General features: G+C 47.3%; 1 protein-coding gene across 1 annotated transcript; it reads left to right on the top strand.

The window, feature by feature from the left end:
• Positions 1-1,906: 1,906 nt before the first annotated feature.
• LOC144168460 (UPAR/Ly6 domain-containing protein bou-like) lies at positions 1,907-22,713 on the top strand. Its single transcript, XM_077697443.1, has 3 exons — positions 1,907-2,149; positions 10,882-11,028; positions 22,379-22,713. The coding sequence occupies exons 1-3, from the start codon at positions 2,083-2,085 to the stop codon at positions 22,582-22,584; spliced, it is 420 nt and encodes a 139-aa protein (XP_077553569.1). The 5' UTR covers positions 1,907-2,082; the 3' UTR covers positions 22,585-22,713.
• Positions 22,714-24,218: the final 1,505 nt, after the last annotated feature.

Below are 24,218 nucleotides of genomic sequence, written 5' to 3' on the forward strand. Positions count from 1 at the left end.
AGAATGAGTTTGATTTATAAAGGCAAGGGAGAGAAGGACAAGGCGAGCTCTTACAGGCCGATTACAGTCACGTCAGTGCTCTATAGATTAGCTATACAAGCCATCAAAGTCGAGTTGTTGAAGTGGGTAGAAAGTAACGGTATTTTAGGGGAACTGCAAAATGGATTTAGGCCGGGTCGACGCTTAGAAGACAATATTTTCATAATAACCCAGACCATCGAAATTTCGGCAGCACAGGGCAGACCAACATGGCTACTGTTTCTGGACATAAAGGGAGCCTATGACAACGTAGATAGGGGATTGCTGTGGCATATACTGGAAGAAGAGGGGATTGGGTCAGATTTTGTGGGGCTGCTAAGGGCAATATATGAGGATAACAAGGCGCATATTACATGGGAAGGGCGTACAGGCACAGAGCCCGTATACATTAGAAGAGGTTTAAAGCATGGGTGCCCCCTTTCGCCATTGCTGTTCACACTGTACATTAGAGGAATGGAAAGACGATTAGAGGAGAGTGGATTAGGCTTTGACTTGTCGTACCGAAGCAATGGAGAATTGGTGGAGCAACGGATTACGGGATTGATGTACGCGGACGATATAGTGTTGCTGGCAGATAATGCGGAAGACCTTCAAAAACTGGCCGACATTTGTGGTGATGAGGCAACGTACCTAGACCTACATTTTAACCCACAGAAATCTGCAGTCATGGTGTTCAACGAGGAAGATCATACAGCACCAATAAGAATTCAACATGAAGCCATACCATTAGTAAATAAGTACAAATACTTGGGGATCTGGCTTAATGACGGAAAAAGCTACCTGAATGCCCATGAAGAACACCTCAAACTGAAAGGGAGACGAAATGCAGCAGTAATGAAACATAGAGCACTTTGGGGTTACAATAAGTACGAGGTAGTGCGAGGCATCTGGAAAGGGGTAATGGTGCCGGCGCTCACGTTCTCTAATGCCGTATTATGCCTAAAGTCCGATATCCTGTCGGGACTGGAGGTTAACCAAAAGGCAGTCGGCAGATTAGCACTGGGAGCTCACAGTAAGACTACAAATGAGGCGGTACAAGGCGATATGGGTTGGGCTTCATTTGAGGCGAGGGAAGCGCAAAGTAAGATACGTTTTGAGGAGCGGCTTAGACATTTAGATGAGAAGAACTGGGCAGCCAGAGTGCACAGGTACGTGTACCTTAAAAGTGTGGACACCCAATGGCGGAAGAGGACGCGAAAGCTGGCGACTAAATATACCTTGACCGCGGCAAATAAACAAGGGGGGGGCAGTTAAAAAGCAAGTGAAGGAAACAGAGACGCTCATGTGGAAAGAGAGGATGGAAAAGAAGGGATCGCTGGGAATCTACAAAGCAAGCAAAAAAGAGATCCGGAAAGAGAACTTTTATGACAACAATAAAGGTAGTGCGTTGCTCTTTGAGGCGCGGGCTGGCTGCTTGAGAACTCGAACTTACATGAGCAAATATTCGTCCCAGGATAAGACATGTGTTGTATGTGGCAGGGATAAAGAAACAATCGACCACATAGTAATAGGATGCGAAAAGATTCAGCCGGATAGAATTGGGGGGAAAGTCCTACTTCCTGAGGCACTGGGCTTCGCAATTGATGGAAGCATTAACTGGTCAGCAGTAGGTATTACTAAGCAGCGGCTAGAGTATTGGTGGAAAAAAAGCAGGGAAGTCGATAAAATAACATCCCAGCCAGGGGTAGCGGCAGGGCAGAATTAAAAAGAAATCCGAGTTGAGGGACTAAATTTAAATTCAAACTACTAAGATAGGCTAGATGGCGCACGCCGTCACCCCGATTCAAAGGGGAGGCCTTTAATCATCATCATCATCATCATCACCAAAAGTTAGCGGTCTTGGCGTCCTGGCGGTTGTGGCAGTTGCGGCTGTGTTGGCGTGTTGGTTCTGGCAGCGGAGCCGTGGCCCTGGTTGTGTAGCCTGACTGGCCTGTGGAATGCGGTCCCAGGAAACTGTAGCGTTATTGGAAACTTGATATCGTTGCGCCCATAGGCGGGTTTGTGAGTGCGTACAGTTTTTCCTAACAAGACATTTCGTCGGCGATGGCACCTCGCTGGTGGCTGATCATCTCGACGGCAGCAACGGTTACAAGTTGCTTCCTATCGGCAGGTGAGCGCATCGCATTTAAAGCGGAAAAACCTCAGGCTATTCAGTGTTTTCTGCCTTCAAACAACACGGTTACGTAATGTCGAGTCTCACGTATTGGTATACGTGACACTCGGCCGCACAACCTTTTCGTCATACCGAACGGAACAACGTAAACCTCGAAACGGAACACGCGTTGTTAATCCGGTCACACCCACATTTGACTAAGCCTCAAACACGGTGCCCGGTGCCCAAGTTTTCCCGTCAATGTTGACGCCGCGTCACTCGTTCACAGCTACGCCCAGTTTCCGCCGTCATCGTGCCATCTTTGTAGTAGCCGTTCCACTCTTCCCCAGTCAGCAACCGTTGTCAGCTAAGGCCCCTAGCAGCCCACTTGCTCCTGGCCGCGGGAATAGCAGGCGTTGCTGATCGACGATATGCGTTCAAAATTAGTAGGGCGGCTGAGTTTACCCACATTCCTGACCGTTTGTTCGATTGTATCGTTTCAAGTTCGGCGGCTGCTGTCCGCCAGTTCACGGGCTTGGCTCTATTGTCGAATCCTGTCATTCGGCACGCTTCATTTCACACGAATTTCCTCTCGCATGCAATGAACAAAGGGCGCCGACCCCCTGTCAGGTGTTGTTTAGAGCGTCCTCGCATCGCGATACGAACGCTAGCGCTTCGGGAAACGAGTTTTTCGAGTAATTTTGACGGCGTTGCTGTTCGAATGTGCTTCTACGGATAATGATTTGTCGGTTCGATTGTTGTGTGCGACGTTTTATTTTGCGAACCTGAGACGCGTCGTGATATTTCTGTTCGCTACTGCTCCCAACTGCTGCAGCGGTACAACGCTGCTTTTAGGCAGTGGCTATTTTGCCGGCAGTGCCTTCCCATTGGCTGGCCCAGACCACGTGAATATTCTGTCGGCACATTTTCGCGGGTGCTCTTTTGCCGGCAGTTCCCCGGCAGTGCTGCGCCCCTGGGCTATAGTGAACCAAGTATTCTAGTTCACTATACCTGGGCGCCAATGCTGCCGCAGCCGGAGATGTCAACTTTAGCGCTGGGGACAAGTTTTCAAGTTTTGCCGAGCTTGAGGAGAACATTGATTAGTACTGTTCTGTGAATTACGCGAAGTTACCAAAAAAACGATTCGGCAAGACTGTGGCGGGCATGTCGAACTTTGACACAGCCTGCCGCGAATCTTGATTTTTTGCTAATCATTTCTTTATTCTGCGAATTCGCCTGAAAGTCTACAAGGCAACACCAAGGAACATTTACTGTCTGTAATCAAAGTGACAAAGTTCGAACTGCCCGCCGCAATCTTGCCGACTCGTTTTTCAGTACCAATCAACCTTCTCCTCAAGCTTTGCAAAGTTCGAAAGCTTGTCCCCAACGTTAAAGTACACGTCTCCTCCAGCGGCAGCATTGGAGCCCAGGGGCAGCATTGCCGGGGAACTGCCGGCAACTTTTCTCCCCGGCTAATCTGCCGGCTGCCGGCAAAATAGCATCTGCGAAAATATGCCGGCAGGATAATCACGTGGTCTGGCTCAGCCAATGGGAAGGAACTCCCGGCAACTTTACTCCCAGACTAATCTGCCGGCTGCCGGCAAAATAGCCACTGCCCTGCTTTTACTTTGATTGTGTACCTGGCAACATCTGCCTCGTTCCCACATGTTTGCCCGTTTTGAGTGTGCGGGAGAGTCAGTGAGTAGCCGACTTAAAACTTGAAGCGTAGTGCCAGACCAAACACGACGAATAGAAGTGGGCAGGTCCCATCTGCGTAACTAATTGTTAGTACGGCTTCAATAAGTACCTGCGTTATGATTCGGCAGCAAAAGTGAGTCGTGAAAGTAGATAATTTCCTTCATGCACAGGCTTCGAGCTTTCTCACAGGTTGCTATGTTCAATAAGAAGCAAATGGTGCGTAACAAAAGTTCACTAAACAGATGACACCAACATCACATTGCACACAATGCAAATAATTTTCAATTGAACAAAGTTCGTTTACAGAAAATTTCAGTTCTGTCAACAACTTTTGGCACAACGTATTCATGCCATCTATTTCTCGTGTCTCCCATGTGAATGTGTCTCCATTTTCCTTTTAATTTTAATGTGGGATGCTGAGTGGCATAATTCGTGTTGGCTGCTTAGCAGGATTTGTCATAAATGGTAGCCAAAGTCGTAGCCACTTCTACAGAATTTCCACTGCAGCCACAGCTTTAGCCAGAGTGAACAGTTTATTATTGGGATGTCATCATGATTTGTCAATGACCGCAAAGAGCGCCCACTATTTTGTCTGGTTCCTAGTGTTTCAGGTAAACCGAGGCCCTAGACCAATGCTGAACAGCAAACTGAAGAATTGCATTAGTTGAAACAATACCATGACAAATAAAAATATGACAAATCCACTTTGGAGATCTTTAATGCTGTTGTCTTGACATTAAAAGGACTTAAGCTGGGACTGTAATGTTACCACGTTTAAAATATAATTTCCCACTTTGAGCACAGCAGGTGTAACTGAAATTTGGGTAACAGTCTTGCTTAATAGGGTTGCATCACGCCTGCCGCGGTGGCTCAGTGGCTAAGGCGTTATGCTGCTGAGCACAAGGTCGCGGGTGCGATTCCCGGCCGCGACGGGTCGCTTTTCTGATCGAGGCGAAAAGCAAAAATGCCCGTGTGAACGAGATTTTGACGCACGATGAAGATCCTCAGGTGGTCAAAATTAATCCGGAACCCTCCACTACAGCGCGCGTCATCGCCTGCGTTGCGTCGGTGCGTTAAACCCTACAATCAATCAGTCAGGGGTGCATCATAGCGGCTTTCTTGCATGTGAGCTGTGTCTTGATTTTTACACAACTGGCAAAACCGATACTGTTTACTGACTGGCCAAATTCACAATAGAATAATTAACAGTGACTCTGGCTAGCCAGTGAGTGAGTGAGTGAGTGAGTGAGTGAGAGAGTGAGAGAGTGAGTGAGTGAGTGAGTGAGTGAGTGAGTGAGAGAGAGAGAGAGAGAGAGAGAGAGAGAGAGAGAGAGAGAGAGAGAGAGATCGATCGATCAAACTTTATTTAAAGCGGCCCATGTCCGAGCTGCCGGAAATGTGGTTCTGGTGGGCCTGGAAGACGTTCAGGGTGGGAATTCCGCAGCCTGTGTCGGGGCCCCGCACGCGGGCAATGTGCCGGGCGAGGCGAGGCCAAAGGATGGGGCGAAGATCAGGCGGAGGAGCGGCCCAGTTTTCCCATGAGTATGGAATGTGGGATGGTAAAAGGTGTGGATGAAGGAAGTGAGGTGATCGCCTGGCGCGAGGACATGTCCAGTAGGTGTGTTTGACGTCGGGATAGGCACCACACACCTGACAGTGGGGCGTGCCATCTCGTGCCGCCGTGTGCGCGACATGCGGGAAGTGCGAACTCGTCGTAGTTGAGGTTGCGAACAAGCGGAAGGGCCTCGCATCGGTACTGGAACTGAAGTGCAAAAACGAGAAGTGCCCTGCGGGAGTGGCTGCGGGAGTGATTTCTTCTGTTTACTCGTCGCAGCGCGCTGCCGCCATCGGTCGCGGAGGCCGCAAACCGGAACTCTGCAGTTTCGCCGTCAATGTGAAAGCGGTACTCACTGCACGCGCGGTTGGAATCGGACACGATCAGCTGTGCAGGTTTTGTGCCATTCTTGGTCTACCAAAACCACAGCATCAAAAGACGTTCTACAACACTGCCAAGAAAGTTCATGTTGCGGCCACAAAAGGCGTCTCTGACAATCTTGCTGAAGCAAGGCAAGTAACTGCGTTGCAAGCTGGTCAGACTGACCTCAGTGTGATTTTTGATGGTACTTGGCAGAAGCAAAGACACGAGCCACAACAGTGTTGGCACTGCCATTTCTCTTGACACTGGTCTCTGCGTGGATTTTGAGGTGCTGTCAAACTACTTGTACTTGTAGCCGCCACCAAAAGCTTGATGAGCAAGAGGAGGAAGTGTGGCAAGCCTTTCGTGCCTCTTGTGTGTGAAAAAAATGTTGACTGCTCATCCCATGCCATGGAGACGGAAGCAGCACTGCGCATCTGGCACAGGACGCTATCGTACAACCTGCAGTTCACTGTAGTGGAGACTGCCACTGCCCTCGCAGGGTTGTGGTTCAACAGAGGCCACACTAGTTTTGAGCAAGTTCTCCAAGAACTGGGAATCTTCCCTTCAGAAGAACTGGTCAGATCTTCCCTTCAGAAGAACTGGTCAGACTAAGCAATGCAAGTGACCAGCGGAGGATCAGGCAGATGTGTGCAAATCTGACTGCTAAGGCTAGCCCCATTGCCGCAGCCTGGTGAAACAATCCCATACCAAGGACTACCCCAGCAAAAACCGTGAGGGTGCAACTTATGCAGCAGGAGCATTCTAGTTTTAGTACCACAATGTGGACATTTCAGACTGTATCCCCACCAAATTTCATGTTGTTCGAGCAAGAATTTCTGAGTCTGCCAAAGAAATAAACTTTCAATTGCGTTTTTCTCAGCTTGTTGTTTTTGTCCGTTTTCTGAGTTTGTGCACACTTATTTTCCCACTTAAAGTTGTCGTATCAGGATGAAATTTTGCACAGATGTTCATTATAACACGTAGAATGCACAAATCTTGTTCATTATGCAATTTGTGTCCTTAGATATTTCTGACGGTCATAAAACAAAAATATACAGAACAAAAAAAGGCACACTACCAGTAATTTTTTTTTTCGTGGTGAGGAAAATGATGATGAGGCTTTTTCAGGTAGATTTGTGCACTCTGCAGTTCATAAGGAACCACCTAGGCTATTTTAAAAGTTTCAGAAAAAATTTTTACTATAAAAAAAAGTGTGCACAAAAAGCCATTTTTCTGAAAGTCATGCTGCGTAACATTTTATCCGGAGCAGCTATTCAAAATCTGATTACATATATGACCAGAGGAGCTCAATCTTTATAAGCTGTGAAAATTTCAGCCTCCTAACTTCATTATTAAAAAAAAAGTTGTTTGGAGGAGTACGTCCCCTTAAAGCAATGTTATTACTACAGGTTGAGGAAAACTGCGTGCTCCTTGCGATCGTGGATAGCTTTCATTTTAAGTACTAGGTGAAGTTTTCTGTTTTTGATTGGAGAGGCAATGTAAGCACAATGCTATTCCATTTCCTACATCTTTATCCAGCCCTGTAAAGAGCTAAAGTTTTTTTGCCAAGCCTGGCCACTGGAAGAGCAGTTTGCTTCCTGCACCCATTCCTGTAGTGGATAGATTTTTGCGGAAGCTTCGAAGTTAATTGCTTATCCAACTGCCAAAGAACAGTCACAGAATTTTATGCAAACAAATGCTGTGTGTTCTAAAAATACAAATGCAATAAGAATTCTTTGATAAGTTGCATTACACACACTGCTGAATGGGAACAGCTGCCACATGCAGGGGCTCCGGAAGAGCGGGGGGCTTGAGCCCCCTCTGTTGTCAAAAAGAAGGGACTCAGGCCCACCTTTCCATCTTAGCACAATTATACAAGTCAGGGTTCCCCCTCCAAAAAAGAAACGAAAACTGGCTGGAGTGGTTCAAAGCATGAGGCTCAGTACAGTCATTTTGAGAACACGGGTTCTGTCTAATCGTTATTTAATTCCCCTTTTAACCTTGTCTCCTTTCTGCTTATAACTTGTATACTAACGGTACTATCATTGAGTTTTTCTGTTCATGTAAGGGAGAGTAGATAATTTCCTTCCCAAAATTTTATTTATGCTGTCGATTCTATCGTGCATGAAGGCAAGTGCATTTTGAGTGCCACACAAGAGTATGGTTGTTCTTCCCTAATGAAACAAATAGTTGCTTTAGTTATTACATTATTTAAGATGTTTGAAGAGGATTAAAAGCTGTTACTTAAAATGGGTGGTGTTTTATTAAAGATTCAGTTTGGAAAAACCTGGGCAAACCTCTGTGAAAAAACTATTCAGGCACCAAAAGAAAGTAAGCTCTGGTTTCTATAACCAGAAAATGCAAAAAGAAAAGGTGAAAGGTTAATGTGCATTAAGCATTTTCATCATCATCGCAAATTGTTTTGAGCCTCCCCACCTTCAAAACACTCCCGAAGCCTCTAGCCAAATGTGCAGTTGCCGCACATGCATGCCTAAACACACTGAGCTGTCCATCTTTTCAAGAGGCACGGGTTGGGGCTCACACAGCACGTCCAGTGCGCTCAATTGTGCCGCTCAAACACACTTGTGCACACATACAGTGCACCACGCAAGTTATATCTGTCACTCAGCCACTGCAGGTATTGAAGCATTACTGCACAGCATCTCATAGACAACTTTGCACGGCTGTCTAAACCCCATCAACATGGGGTGTTGCGTTGCTCGCATAAAAAGTGAGTAGGCTCTTTGATTGACCCATCCTGAATACTCCAGGACGTTCCTGGAACCTTCTTTCAAAGAAAGAATTGTAGAAATATGTGTGCGAAACAAAAAAAGGTACTGCACTGCATCCTGAGCATGCCGAGGCAGACCGGAGTTAGCATTCTACAGTCAAACCCGGCTATAACGAACCCGGATAGAGCGAATTATGCTATACAGTCGAACACGGATATATCGAACACGGGTATATCGAATTATTGTCTATATCGAACTCATAAATTATCCCCTTGAAAATTCTGTGTAAAAGTATAGGAATTCGTACGTTTATATCGAACCGTATTTTTCCCGACATTGGGTATATCGAACGCCGCGCGAGCTGGAAGGTGCTCTTCGGCGGTCGCTGTTCGGCGAGTTGTCCCGCACCTTTCGGAGATCACTGTTTCTCTCGGAGATGGCCATCGCGAGCGCTTTGTTGGAGTCCGTTCAGAGAGCCTTGGAATTGTTACCTTCAAAGTTCTTGTGGTACGTGCACGCTGTTCTTCTATTGCGTGCGTGTTGTGCATGGTGCGCGAAGGCGCAGCGTACTGCTGGAATTTTTTAGTTGTGCAGCCTCGAGAAGATCGAGACCAGCGTCTTTAATTTCATTTCCAGGACGAAGAAGCAGGCCAAGATCAGCGATTTTTTTTCACGGAAACAAAGCGTCCTATTGCGTCGTGAGTGCGGAATTAGTTGTCATTCTTGAATGCGACGATCGGTAAGTGATCGTCCGCCATAGGTGAGGTCTCAGAGCCCATGTTTTTTATATCGAATTTTTCATATATCGAACTATTTCGCGATCCCCTTGGAGTTCGATATATCCGTGTTCGACTGTATATCGAACAAAAAAAAATCAGTTACGGAAATACATGGGAAACATATTCCTTATAAAGAAGTTCACATCCGATATATCAAACTCCGCGCGCCTAGAATGGCCGCCGAAATGCATGGTCTCGGACCGGCTTTTGAGATGTGGATTGGCCGCGACCGCGGAGCAAAAGCCGTGACTGGGACATCGCGCCTTGCACGGAGCGACGTGACGGCCGACACTTTCCGTAACTATTTGCGACGCATGGGACTTACGACGGAACCCGCCCAGTCAGCGAGTCCGGACCAAGACAGCAGCATCGGTGAACTTTGGGAAGAGCTCGCCAACGTTGCCGATGATGTCGCGAGTGAAAGCCGTCCGGTGCTTATAGTTAAGCGCTTTCGGCAGTCGATGTGCTCCGCCAATGCTTCCTCGATTTTGGAGAACGCAGACTCGTACTGCTCCAAACAGTGTTTCGTGTAGAGAATGCTATGCTAGTTGTAGCCGCCAAAACGAAAGTGAGAACAAAAATCACCACTTTTTTTTTTGCAAAGTAGGCAGTTAAGGCGGAAAGAAGCTTTATTAATTGCAATAAATGGATTATTTTGGGTATGGTTAATGGCTGCTTTACTGTGTTCGTTTCTGTATGCGGGGATGGTGGAGTTGAGGAGGGGGAGTTCCGCGCAATGCGAACTCGTAACAATAAGCTCGTTATAGGCGGGTTCGGCTATATCGAGCTATTGGATATATTGAACAAATCGCGGTGCATATTGCAGTTCGCTATAAACGGGTTTGACTGTAATATGGTGTGATAGCAACTTCCAGGTCTGTTGCCACCTGAGATTTCAACGAAGCTGCCAAATATTTTGACACCTCTTATGGAAGTATTTTTGGTGTTTGTGAAAGTGCAAGCAGTGCCTCATTTGTGTTGTGTGCATTCCAGCTGAGGCCATCTACTGCCACCAGTGTGTGAGTGGCGATGATGTTATGGTCAGTTGACAAATAAACGGGATGCTCGCATGATTCCGTAGTTAGGTCCGCTGCATTTCATGCCTGAAAGGTCCCACCTATAAAGCTCACGATTGTACTATCTCTTGGGCACTGCACACACACACAAAAAAATTGTGCAGTCTCAGTGCCTGTCGGGCCCTCTTGATGGGCCCACGAGTTTTTGTCTGCACTCTTATTAAACTTCGTGCTTCTTGGGTTGAATAGAGTTCCATAGCACTGTGCAGGTCTGGTCAGGTCACAGACATTGGTGCATATCTTTCTCTGAATGCTGGTAGGGTTACAAGAAGGGACCACCTGCCGCGGTGGTTCAGTGGCTAAGGCGTTGCGCTGCTGAGCATGAGGTCGCAGGTTCGATTCCTGGCGGCGGTGGCCGCTTTTCTGATGGAGGCGAAAACAAAAACGCCCGTGTGTACGAGATTTTGGACAGAGAGATTTCTGAGATTTCTGAGATACCTGAGATTTCAACAAAGCCGCCAAATATTTTGACACCTCATATGGAAGTATTTTTGGTGTTTGAAGAAAGTGCAAGCAGTGCCTCATTTGTGTGTTGTGTGCATTCCAGCTGAGGCCATCTACTGCCACCAGTGTGACTCCAACCAGCACCTGCACTGCTCAGAGCAATGGGACCACAGCACCTCACCTGAGCCAGCAAGCTGCGACCATCTGTACGAGGCCAATTACTGCATCAAAGCAACAGGCATGTATGAGGGTAAGTGGGCAGAACTAGAGGAGCTGCTGAACACCAGGCCAAGTGTGTTCCTAATGGTTGCCCCTTTTTGGACAAAGGAAAACTGAGCCAGGGGAGGGGATGATGCAAAAATGAAGGTAACTAGGTAACTCAATGTTAGCCTTCCATCTGACTGGTAGCTGATCCAGAAAACCTGTAGTCGAGTGCTAGTATTTTAAGTTGCAACTTCCAGGGTCATCTGAAATCCTTACAAAAAAAAAATTCTTCTCATCATCTGGCTATGGAGCACCAAAATTTTTTGTACTCGACCTATGTACACCCCCTGCCATTGCAAGTAGTCACTGCAAATTGAACTGCAAGTGTGTGTGGGTGTGGGTGGGTGGGTGGATTATAAAACAGAAAATATATTAAGACGCAAAGTCATATGAATAAAGAAGTTGCAACATTCTTGTGCATAAAAAACGCTTCTGTCACCTAAAATGTTAACTTTCTTGAATTAACTTTCGCTCAGATCGTTTTCTTGCTTGAAGACATACGGTCGAATAATAGCTTTCGTACAATTTATAGGAGAAGGCAAAAACAAACTGTTTAATTATTGTCTTGGGTTAGTACGAAACTGACAAATGCGCCTGGGCTGCGCCGTTCTTTTTTCGCTCACATGCGCTTTCTCGCGATCCGCTCAGGTCTCTCACCACACACGCACACTCGCTGACGCTCAACGCTCGACTCGCTGGGCACAGTCCGTCTCGCGCCCCAGAGCCAGACCACTTAGCCGCCGGTGTAGAATGTCTTGGCGCCGCTCCGTAGGTCATAAATACAGCACACGACACGACACGACACGGCGAGCAACGAGGCGACCGTGGGAGCACATTCGCCAGCTCGACGTAAAGGGAAACAGAGGTCCAAAATGTAAACAGAGCACTGACACTAAAATAAAATACACAAGGAAGCGCAAGATATGGGAGGGGGGCGAATCGTTCGCCTACATTTGGGCATCCTGACAGGAATTAACGTCCCCGTTAATAGGATTATCATTTTAGAGCAATAGACACATGAAAAGCTTCACAACACTTGATTACATCGTGCATATGAACAAAGAAAACGCAAAAAATGCACAGGAAAAATGGCGTACAAGGTACTACAAGACGTTTCTTTCGCACCAACGCTCACTGTTTAACGATAAACACAGGTAACACACAGTATTCATAGGACCCGTGCGACATTGACTTTCGGCCCTCATACTCGAAACAAAATCCCTGAGGTAGTAAAACACACACAATAAGGTAATTTCCTTACTCGTACAAAAAGTACAATGGCGCGAAACACAATAAAGTGGCAAAAAAAAAAGCAATTGCAAACATAAGTGAATACTGTATATGAATATTTCACTGCACGTTCACTAGTGCGAAAATACGAGAATGTGCAGATGAATTTTCCCAGCTTAAACTTTCAACTGGGTGCAGTATGCTTGCGGGTTGAACGCCGTGGTAGCTGCACGGTAACTCGGTCTTCCTCAGAGGTGCTGCATTCTTCTGATGACAATTTGTCATCTTCCAAGTGGGAAGTTTCATCTGTTGACGACCAACCTTTCAGCTGCGACGCGTGTGCTGTTGTTGCAAATCGCCTTCTTCCAGGCTCTCCCAGTTGAGCGACACGGTATGTATCGGCAGGCAAAACTTGAATCACTACGAGTGGACCACGATATTTCGCTTGCATCTTGGTGGGTTCCCCGGTGTGTTCTGGTCCCCGTCTCATGAAGACCACCTCCCCAACCTCGTACAGTTTCGCCTGGAAATGGCGACGGTTGTAAGCGTGTTTACTCTCCTCTTGCTCCTTCAGGATGCGTTCTCGGGCCTTTTCTCGTAGCTCGTTCGGGTCTTTTCATTCCTCGGCCGGGTCAACCAACTGCTGCAAAGCGGCAGCGTAGAAATCAGGCTTGTAGCCGTGGGTTAGCTCAAACGGCGTCCTGTTTGTTGTCTTGTTCACGGCGTTGTTTAGGAAGCTCTCGATCTGTCGCAGCCTCCCTTCCGGCGTGATAAAAGCGGTTTTTTTTCCTTGGCGCTCTCCACTCACGATCTATCTTCTTTATGATGTCGCTTCCTTTCATGTTCTTCTTGTAGGGTCGCATAGCGACTGGAGAGCTGCCGGGAACTTCTCTGATGTCCATTTCGAGGAGAGGTGTACAACCCAGCTCCTCCATATTCATTGCAAAGCAGTCGCGGTACTCGTTAACAGCTGCAAAAGTTCCACTTTCTCGATGCAGGTAGTACTGCCGCCAACATCAACTTCTTGCAGTGATATCGGCTCTCTTGCCGTCATCAGGAATACCTCACTACGCTTGGCATTCTCCGAACTTCCTGTAGGAGTGAAGGCTTCCTCCAACACTTCTTCCAACACATTAACTGGCTCTGCCCGCCCAAACTGTTGCCTTTTCTTGACAACCACATCCTCGCTTGCGCTCCGAAAAACTGGCAGACTGACCTTACCCTCGCACATATCCACCAGTACTTCCTTGCCCATTCTACTCACAATTACCGGTCCCGTGAGGTCAGAGTCAGCAGACAGGGCAACCCAGTTCACCACCTCGGCCTTCAGCTCAGTGTCTTCTGTAACCCTCAGGGTCATGTGGTCACACAAAGTGGGCTCCAGATGTCTAAACGGGCAGTCACTTCTGCTCCAAAAACGTATGCAGCCTCCCATGCTGCCGTATGTCACGTTTGGCATTTCTGTGAACGTGCGTCCCACGAGTAGGTCGACAGACTGCACCTCATCAGCAACCACGAGAATAGGGACCATCTTCACTGTGACACTATCGATTTCAAAGTCGGCGCTGAAGCTCCCAAGTGTCCTCGCTGCCGGCGTGCTGACGCTCCCGAAACCGTACAGGGGCATGTCGCTTTCCTCCAACTCGTCACCGCAACGGCTGGCCGCAGACGCGCACATAATGCAACTGGAGCTCCCTGTGTCAACGAGGCCGATGACTTTGGCTTTATCGTCAACCACCACCAGTTTTAGCGGGGGACCGTGCCCCTTGCCCTCGAAATTGGCCACCAAGTTTGCTTCTTCCTTGCAGTGGCGTTGTGTGTGCCCAGATTTTCTGCACTGCAGGCATTTGAGCTCACGCCTCGGTTCGGCGCAGTCTCTGGCAATGTGGCCGTAGTTGTTACAGTTGTAGCACTTCAGCTCACCTTTGTCGTTTTTGAGCGGTGGTCTTGTGTCCTTGGTCGGGGGCCCAGTTGATTTTTTTCGGTCTGTCTGTCCCGGATTCTGCCCTTGCACGAACTCCTCCTTTTTGCTTGCCTTTGCAACTTTAGGGCGTTCTTGTCTTTGCCTATCCACACGCTCATACTCCTCGATGTCGTGGAGTAGGTCATCTTCGTCATGCGTGCGACCCATCAACATGGAACACAAACAGCTTGCTCTCAAGCCTACCAGGACCTGCTCGCGGGTCTCCTGAAAGTTGAGACGTGCCTCGGTGCACAGTCGTACCTTAGCACGAAAGTACGCCGTGGTGGTCCCATTCCTCTGCTGGACACGTTCTTTCATCCTCTCATACCTTTCTGCTGCATTCGTTTGGCTGACAAAACTGCGTTGGAATTGAGTCTCAAAATCCTCCCACGATTTTATCCTCGAACAACGGCTATGGAACCAATCCAAAGCCGGTCCAGCCAAGTGGGAGTTCGCAGTCTCTAATTTGAACTCTGGCGGCCACTTGTGCAGGGTTGCCGTCCTGTTCAGATTTTCGAGCCAGTCGCTTGCTAAAGCTGAATCGCCTTCAGCCGTGAAGTCACGAATTGCCTTACTGAGGTCTGGCATTATCTGAAAGGTCGACACAGAACCTGCTGTTTTGTTTCGCTCAACGAGCAATTCTGTTATGAGTTTGTCTTTTTCGATTATTATTTTCATGAGGTCGCTCATCGAGAAGGTTTGCTCGCTGTCTTCCACCATGTCACACCTTCTAAAGGGTTGTATCAAACAGTTCTCACGCCAAACAGATGTCTAAAAACCTGCAATCCCAGAAAAAAAAAAAAACCAATTGGCTGTGTAAAACTCTTGCGTGTTGACTCACAACAGTTGCTAACAAAAGTGATCACACGCACAACAAAACTCTCTTTCAACATGGACACACTTCAGAACGCACTTTGAGTAACATAAACATGCGAAAAAAACTCACAATTATTATCTCGCGCTCACTCCTAGCTCTCGCACTTCAGCAAAAAAGTGAATGCATAGCTCAGTCGACACTCATTACAATTTACACTCGACGCACTGGTCTAAAAACTAAAAGGCTCCCATACTAAGAAATACGCACACGCTACAAAAACCTCTTAACACAGCCCTCTCAAATGGCTCGCTCTAAGTTCTCTGAGTTCGCAAAAAGGGTTCTTGGTCAACTCACAACCCGTGGCCGGTTGTTCTTTGTTGTACAAGACGTTTTAGCGGCTGACGCTTCGAAAAAGGCTGTCGGTGACACCGGTTGTTTTTCAAGGCGTAGACTTGAACGATTTTGGAGTCTGATGAATCCCACTTCTGAAAAATGTTAACTTTCTTGAATTAACTTTCACTCAGGTCGTTTTCTTGCTTGAAGATAGACAGTCGAATAATAGCTTCCGTACAATTTATAGGAGAAGGCAAAAACAAACTGTTTAATTATTGTCTTGGGTTAGTACGAAACTGACAAATGCGCCTGGGCTGCGCCGTTCTTTTTTCGCTCACATGCGCTTTCTCGCGATCTGCTCAGGTCTCTCACCACACTTGCACACTTGCTGGCGCTCAACGCTCGACTCGCTAGGCACAGTCCGTCTCGCGCCCCGGAGCCAGACCACTTAGCCACCAGTGTATAATGTCTTGGCACTGCTCCGTAGGTCATAAATACAGCACACGGGACAGCGAGCAAGGAGGCGACCGTGGGAGCACGTTCGCCAGCTCGACGTAAAGGGAAACAGAGGTCCGAAATATAAACAGAGCACTGACACTAAAATAAAATACAAGGAAACGCAAGATATGGGAGGGGGGTGAATCGTTCGCCTACACCTAGTTTGTGTACCTTTACATACAAAAGGGTCATGCTACCAAGCTGTGTGATTCGGCCGCATTCTAGGCAATGGGCAGAGAGATGCAACATAAATGTGCCATTTGACAGTGTTGTAGTGCTCCAAAATCTGCTCATTTGCACAATGTAGATCTTGTTTCATGAGAGAAGAATGCGATAGGCCAAGCTGCATTTGCACATCACGTTTTCGTTGCTGCACTTTATGCCACCGCCGCTGGCTTTGACAAGGATTGGATAGCTCGTTGAACGTCAAGGAAAATCATATCAATGCCAACCCTCTGCAAGTGATGTTTTAGCTTTTTCATTGATTCACACAGTGTTCCTGCTGCTGTTCCTCTGAAATTGGAATGACCTGATCCTGGTGTGCACATTTTGTTCACTGCACAAAAGGTGCGCATTGACAAAAAAGCGCAAACACCTTGCTTAAAATGTGGCTGTTTCACAGCTTGATAGCACAGCCATTTTGTTTGTGATAGAAGGCGTATCGACAACAGGCGCGGAAAGACGTAGACTAAGAAAGAAATACACAGGACGACGCGCTTTCTTTCTTTCTTAGTCTACGTCTTTCCGCGCCTGTTGTCGATATGAATCAGCACCAACTCGCCCAACTTGCCATCTTTTTAAATAGAAGGCGTATACTCATCCCATACGTATTTTAACCACAAACAACAGACTGAATGCCGACATAACATAATTTTGGCTCTCTTTGGCCACAGATGCCCATGTGCCATAATCACCCACATAATACTATTAATGCCACAAACAAAGGCATGCAAACCATGGAAATAGCAGGAGCGGTTTTCATACACAAGAATGCTGACATGTGCATCAGACTGTTGCATTCCTTGATAGTGACTCGGTGGGAATGGATGACACAATTGAGCTGTCGTTGTTTTCTCATTTGGTTTTTATTTTAATTTTTGTGTGCTGTACTATGCAGTATGCAGGCACACATTTATATATTCTCACATCATGAAAAATTTAGGTGATAGCCGGCGCTTATCTCGCATACTTCTCTCTGTCCTGTTGTTCTTCACATCGTTGCATCATGAACCTGCACAGGCTAGGCCAGCTTTTTGTTCTACTGCAGAAGCAACACGCGGCCGAGTTGCAGATATGCTCACATTGATCATTTTTAGATTGTATGGGGAAGTAAGCTACACAGAAAAGCATTTTTCCTGAAAGGATGTGGATATCGGGGACAAACAGTGGGAAGCACAAGTAAGAAAATGTTGTGTGGGGCCACCTAAAATAAGCGTTGTCATACATTTGGAACTGTCAAGAGGGGCGATGATGTTATGGTCAGTTGACAAATAAACGGGATGCTCACATGATTCCGTAGTTAGGTCCGCTGTATTTCATGCCTGAAAGGTCCCACCTTTAAAGCTCACGATTGTACTATCTCTTGGGCACTGCACACACACAAAAAAAAATTGTGCAGTCTCAGTGCCTGTCGGGCACTCTTGATGGGCCCACGAGTTTTTGTCTGCACTCTTTTTAAACTTCGTGCTTCTTGGGTTGAATAGAGTTCCATAGCACTGTGCAGGTCTGGTGAGGTCACAGACATTGGTGCATATCTCTCTGAATGCTGGTAGGGTAACAAGAAGGGACCACCTGCTGCGGTGGTTCAGTGGCTAAGGCGTTGCGCTGCTGAGCATGAGGTCGCGGGTTCGATTCCGGCCGTGGTGGCCGCTCTTATGATGGAGGTGAAAAGCAAAAACGCCTGTGTGTACGAGATTTTGGTGCACGTTAAAGATCCCCAGGTGGTCAAAATTAATCCGGAGCCCTCCACTACGGCGCGCCTCATCGCCTGCATTGCGTCGGCGCGTTAAACCCTACAATCAATCAATCAATCAACAAGAAGGGACCAAGCATGCAGGATGTGGTGCTGTCATGTGTACCATATCACTGTTGTGTACCTCATTGTACCATTTATCTGTTGACATGCCTACTTCCCGCAGTAGAAACGTTCTAGTATTCGCGGTCATGTCTGGGTTTAAAGGTGCTCACAGGATGTGATCTCATTGCCAAGGTTCCTTTCGTGCTGCTCCCCAAAGGATGCATCAACAGGGCTTGAATGTCTGTGCTTTCTTCAGGTGGTAGGTTCCCTCTGAATAGTGGTTCCTTGCAGGTGTTTGCCTGCCATTGTAAACTTCAAAGAGAACATTTACGTATGCTTATTGATAGGACATGTGAGGTGTCGGCAATTGGACTAGCAGTTCATCTGCACAGCTTAACCTGTGAGTTCCAACACTGTGCGTACTAACGGGCCTTATCGACTGCTTTAGTGCCTGAGCGGTCATGCTGTCTCTCCTTACTTGGTTCTGAGCCCCTCTGCTCAAAACATGAGTGGACCAGTAGTGAAAAAGTATGAAATGTAATAGCATAGGGGAACTGTCCACCATCATCACCTGGAGAAGTAGTAGTTAGTAGCAAAGTCCTTTATCGAAAAAAGGAAGTGGAGAAAGGGGGGGGGGGGGGGGGGGAATGGGAGTAGCAGGGAGGGAAGACAAGGCTTTTCTTGAATCTACAAGGGTCATGTAGGCAGATTCTAGTGTAGGAACTAATGGTAGACCTTGAGGTACCAAGCTGGTTGTAGACTCCGGCTCGTACTACTTGTGCCAGACTGCTTTCAAGGAATAGCGCGGCGAGGAATTACGGGTCATTATATGGGGGATCATCTGGTAAAGAACCATGGGGGAGTGCATTTTCAAGAATATATTGATGGTCTGCAAATCCAGTGCAGTGCCACATAAAACGATGTAGGTTCGCGATAGAGGTCTCTGAACAGTCCAGGCAAGGATTTTTCTTGGTGAATCCATTTCGGTATGATTTCAGTGGTGAGATCAGCATTGACAAGAGCCTTATTGATGAAAATTTCAGCTGGGCATGGTTGAGAAGGGGCACCATTGAGATAGTCAAGTGGGGTGCTTGATGCTATGGTGGCATCGGCACGTGTGGCGGGCATGGTCTAGTTGCAGGCGAAATGGGGTGGATGAGACAGCAGCACGGGGTTGAGCATCCAGCGTTTGGGGTTGCGAGAGGGTCTCCTTAGCCTCGAAATTGCAAGGTCTGGTTGCCATGACCCTGCATCTTGTGTTCCGGTATTAACGCCAGGCGAGCTTCAGTGCTATTCTGAGTGGGTATGTTGTCCATAGCTTGAATCTGGTCAACAGTAGGATGTTCAGAAAAGGCCTTGTTGAACTCCCCAGTAGGGACCGGGCGGCAGTTTTACACCACCACCGTCACTCAGCTAACAGCACTGCCCATGGAGGACCACTTGTCAGTGGAATGCTGGTGGCAGTCAGCACGGCATTGCTGTGCATGGCTTTCTGTTGTTCTGCTGCGGTGCGGCTTGCCAAGTGTAGATAACCACAACTACCTTTTTCAGATCGGTTAATCCTGATAGTAGAGGTGATCTTTACGAAACATGCCATGTGTATGATTTACGCCCATACTTAATAATTGCAAATATCAGATGACGCTCAATATGCCAAGCTGGAAGTTGAGCTGAAGGTGCAGGTCCGTTCTTTCATGCACATTTTTTATGCAGTATTGTTACCTGCATGCAGTTTGGCGTAGCAAGGAATATACTGCAGCTAAATGCCCCTGCAAAGCTGGCGTGGGCAGCCAATCCAAGTATGCTGCGGCACTGTCCTTGGGTAGTTTATGTTGAAACTGCGTCATGCACGAGCAAAAGACAAAGTTCTTCTAACATTTACCTTAAAACAAAAAAGGCTGAAGGACTTTGCTACGTAACTTCTATACTTACGGTAGAAATATGTTTAATTTCACGGAAATACGTTTACAACAGCCATCGGGAATCGTTCCTAGCTGAATAAATACTGCGCGACAGTAGAACGGTATTGCTTGTCGTGGAAAAGCGTTGCTTTATGCCTGTAATAAGACCTGCAATGGTTGCTGGCTAGTTGGTTATTGGTTTTTCAGAAAAAAATTATGCGTTGTGGCTGAAGTACAAGGGACAGGAGACAGGAGCCATTCATTTAAGAAACCTCCCCTCAGTTTTTCAAGTGAATGCTGCAGTCGCATTTTACCACAAGCTGCCACCTACACTAGAAAAATCATGCACTCCTCCGTCTAACTATGACGATGGTTTAATACAAAGCGTTCTCTTGAGGGTTTCCTTGGTTGCCTGCTGGGTTTGGAGTTTGACTTGTTGAGCTTTGAATTTGACCCGCACACAGCTTGGTCTTTTGATCGCATTGGCTTTGACTTTGACCCTTCCACATTCTATTTCGCACTAATAAATCTTCGCGTTCAACCATCGTTGTCATTAGACGGAGGGCTGGATAATTTTTCTGTTTAATTTTGCATGTCCATGCACACCTCTCCAAATCCAAACTGCTTCCAGCGCGTCGGAAATACATCTGTGCTGGAGGACTCGTTCTGACACACCTCCATTTGAGGCAACTAGTCACGCGTTTTTGGTTTCTCTCCAAGGCACTACACAGTTTGCATGGAGGTACTCAGCAAAGAATACCTATGCATTGAAAAAAAAAAACAGGCAGACGTTAACACTCCGCCACATTTTTAATGCCTTGGCCGTCTATCGGTGCCAGCCTTTATTCCGCACAGGTTGTAAACTGGAGAGGAGAGGTGGGAGGGTTTGTAGCTTGGGCTGTTGGGTGGTTGAACTATTTTTGCTCTCGATAAAATGACCACTACAAATGCGGGAGTTCCGCTTCAGCTCTCAGGCTCCCATTTTGTCACTCATGAAAACAGGCGGCAGAAAGCTCATGTTTACGGAAAGAAAGTGTAACTTGCTGCAACGTTTCCACGGCCGCACGGTAATCAAACTCGTACGTGCCTTTCTCTTCAAAGCACACGTATTGAGGTATCCCACCGTTAACGCTGGTGTGAAAACTTTCGTCATTGAAACCAGTGAAAATAATTTAAACTGGTAGAAATGAACACTACTAATAGTAATAGAAGCAAACACGACAAAAACAACGGAAGGCTGCTTAGTCCAATGCGCGGGCCCATTCCAGTAACAAGGGCAGCGCCGAATGGTTGCACCACCCATCCATCTGCCCAGCCTTTATAGCAGTTTTGGAATAGGTGAGGATACAAATGCAAGAGGGTAGTGGAGAAGAGACATTGTGGCAAGATGGTCAGATGAATCAAGTATGCCACGCATCTCGGCTTCAGTGGACGTGGAGAGAGTATATGTTTTGCAACGGAGCCATCTAAGTCGGGTCGCTCTGGACATGGCCACGTGATGCCCATCAGTGTTGATCTGATGAAGAGCATTTGTGTTTGATTTGATTTGATTGTGGGGTTTAACGCGCCGACGCAACTCAGGCGATGAGGCGCGCCGTAGTGGAGGGCTCTGGATTAATTTCGATCACCTGGGGATCTTTAACGTGCGCCGAAATCTCGTACACATGGGCGTTTTTGCTTTTCGCCTCCATCAGAAAAGTGGCCGCCGCGGCCGGAAAACGAACCCGCGTCCTCGTGCTCAGCAGCGCAACGCCTTAGCCACTGAGCCACCGCGGCGGGGTGAGCATTTGTGTAAAAAGTGGGTGAAGGAGTATGTATATGTTTAGCCTGAGCTGAATGCATAAATAAGTTTATAATATGTGCCATTTTTATTGGTGATGCTTTAATACGGGTTGTAAACCAGCCACTGAAAGAGAAGAGGTTTTTTTTTAACACTGACATAGGTCTTGTGGGTGGTGGTTGAGTTCTTATAGGTACTTGAAGTCATATAAAAAAATTTTTAATTATGTCAGTCTTTGGAATAATAATATGTGTTGGGAACTTTTGACTTTTTCTCCATGCAAAATCCAGCTCTGGACTGCAGTTTTTTTCTGTCAGTGGGAGGAAGCAGTGTGCTGCACGCGCTTTTCCAACAACCATGCACACAGCCTGCCACTTCGTGTTACAAGTGTGTACAGGAGATGACGCATGTCTCAATGGGTGCTTATTTTCCGGGCATGTGTTGGGAATGAACTTCCTGAAAAGAAAGGGTAACTTAGAAATTCTGCATTTTAGACCAAATTAGACCAGCTAGTGACGGACCACCGTAGGATTTCTTCAAGACTAAAATGTTGCATGCTGAGGTGAAGTTGGGAACAGTATGGTGTTAATTCAGTGCTTCGTTCCTCTCGCAGCACCTTGTCATTTCAGCACAAGAACCCTTACATTGTGTGATAGAAAGCGGGATGCAATAGGGTAGAATACACCTTTGGGAGAGCAGCATGCAGCCAGTTACCTAGCGTTTGCGAGCTTGTGCTCGCTCTAGCTCTAGCTGAGACCGCTACTCACGACACTGCTTTGTCTGTCACCCTTTTTCAGGCCGCATTGGCACATTCCGGTTCTGTTCTTCTCGGGACCGGGGTCATTACTGTGATTACGTGCGGCGGCCAGGTGATGACCGGGAGTACCGGGCCTGCATCTACACATGCAAGGGCGATGGCTGCAACGGCTCCTCTTCACTTCAACCCTGGGCAGCCAGCGTAGCACTGCTACTGCTCTCTGCTGTTGTGAGAGCAGCCGTCTGAGCGGCTCGTATGGGCCATCGCCCAACTGCCCATGCCTGCCACCCTTTGTGAGCTTGGTGCTTGGCTGCAGTGGCATCTTTGTGGGAGCGAAATGCAAAAATGTCTGTGCAGCACCACAATGCTAGTACACGGGCCGATTGTGAGGGAGGGAGGGGGGGGGGGGGGGGGGGTAAACTAGTCTCATTGAGATGTCTCTTGTGGCCCGCCTGTGAAATGTAGTCACGCGGGGTTTTGACGTGCAGTTGCTGCATTGGCTTTTAGAGCACGGTGAGTTATCGGGACACTTCTTTTGTGTTGCTTTGTCCGTAACCTTCTTCTCCTTCATTTCCCCCACCACAATATGCCATCGGTAGTTGTCCTACCATACCCATGAATGCTGTCATGCCCAGAACTACGATGTGATTTATATTTTCAGCCTGAACCTCTCTTTCATGCCCATTCTCTGTCATTGTGGTTGCTGCCTGTCCACTCAAAACAACAGTGGCATCCAGGCAGAGCTGCGAAAAGTGTTGTAAAAAAGGAACGAGTTAGTTGAAGGGCCACCATTGGCAGTGTGACTGTTTTTCAGTATTCAATTTATTTTGTAAGCACTACAAGGATGGTGATAGCTTTTATTGACTATTCGTCACACCTTTTCTTATGACACTGAAGCCTGTTAACACTGATTGAGTGATGCCTGGACCTGCTCCATTAAGAGGTAATCAATCCAGGGACACACATAGTTAATCCCATCCACTGTCTTTCACTGCACTCACGTTGATGCCAAGGCAGCTTGCTTTATGTTGTGGAAATATAGACATCTAGATTATGCCCACAGCCTTGTCAAATCACCATTTAATTGTACTTAAATATCTCTCCGAATGTATGTCTTGAGGTTAGCTTGCATAGTCGTCCTCCTTCAATGGGTGTCGATCTGCCACAGTGGCTCAGCTGCTGAGCACAAGGTTGCAGTTTCAATTTAAGCTGTGGCAGTGGTTTTCTGGGAGCCCAAGGTCGCGGGTTCGATTCCCAACCGCGGCACACACTTTTCAGATGGAGGTGAAAAGCAAGAACGCCCGTGTGCTTGAGATTTCGGCACACAATAAAGATCCCCAGGTGTTCAAAATTAATCCGTAGCCCTTCACTACGGCATGCCTCATCGCCTGTGTAGTTTTGGCGCAGTACACCACATAATCAATCGATCAAGTTGTTTTCTGTGGAAGGCAGGAAAACAACTTCCTTGTGCACGAGATCCCCAGGTAGTCTAAATTAATCCGTAGCCTTCCACTGTGGCGCACCTCATAGTCCAGCTGTAGCTTTGCCAAGTGAAACCCAAATTTGAACTTAGTGTTTTTATATGGATGCTATCGTATCGATAGACCTGATGCCTTGTCACAATTCACCAGTGCCTGTGCGAGCAGTTAAGATGGACCAGGTGCAATATTGTGATAAGAAACAACGAAATGGCATTGTGCCATATCAGGCAGCTGCAGTCCACACCTGGGCACCACATAGACACACATGTGATGTGAGAGCTACAGTTTGGTCACTTTTAATCCGGATAAGAGTTCAGGTTTGTGAGGGCTTGTTTTATGAAGTCTTCACATCTTGACATGAGCAGGGTTGGAATCGAAATTCTTTCTTCTGGATGGATT

Source organism: Haemaphysalis longicornis, unplaced genomic scaffold, assembly GCF_048455015.1.
Source record: "Haemaphysalis longicornis isolate Haplotype H1 unplaced genomic scaffold, Haemaphysalis longicornis Haplotype H1 scaffold_1, whole genome shotgun sequence".
Classification (NCBI taxonomy): domain Eukaryota; kingdom Metazoa; phylum Arthropoda; class Arachnida; order Ixodida; family Ixodidae; genus Haemaphysalis; species Haemaphysalis longicornis.

What these genes read in the sequence shown, in the direction of transcription:
- LOC144168460 (XM_077697443.1), top strand. Translation starts at nt 2,083, where the DNA reads ATGGCACCTCGCTGGTGGCTGATCATCTCGACGGCAGCAACGGTTACA. An exon ending in AAGTTGCTTCCTATCGGCAG is followed by an intron (nt 2,150 to 10,881) that starts GTGAGCGCATCG and finishes TGTGCATTCCAG; the next exon opens with CTGAGGCCATCTACTGCCAC. An exon ending in AGCAACAGGCATGTATGAGG is followed by an intron (nt 11,029 to 22,378) that starts GTAAGTGGGCAG and finishes ACCCTTTTTCAG; the next exon opens with GCCGCATTGGCACATTCCGG.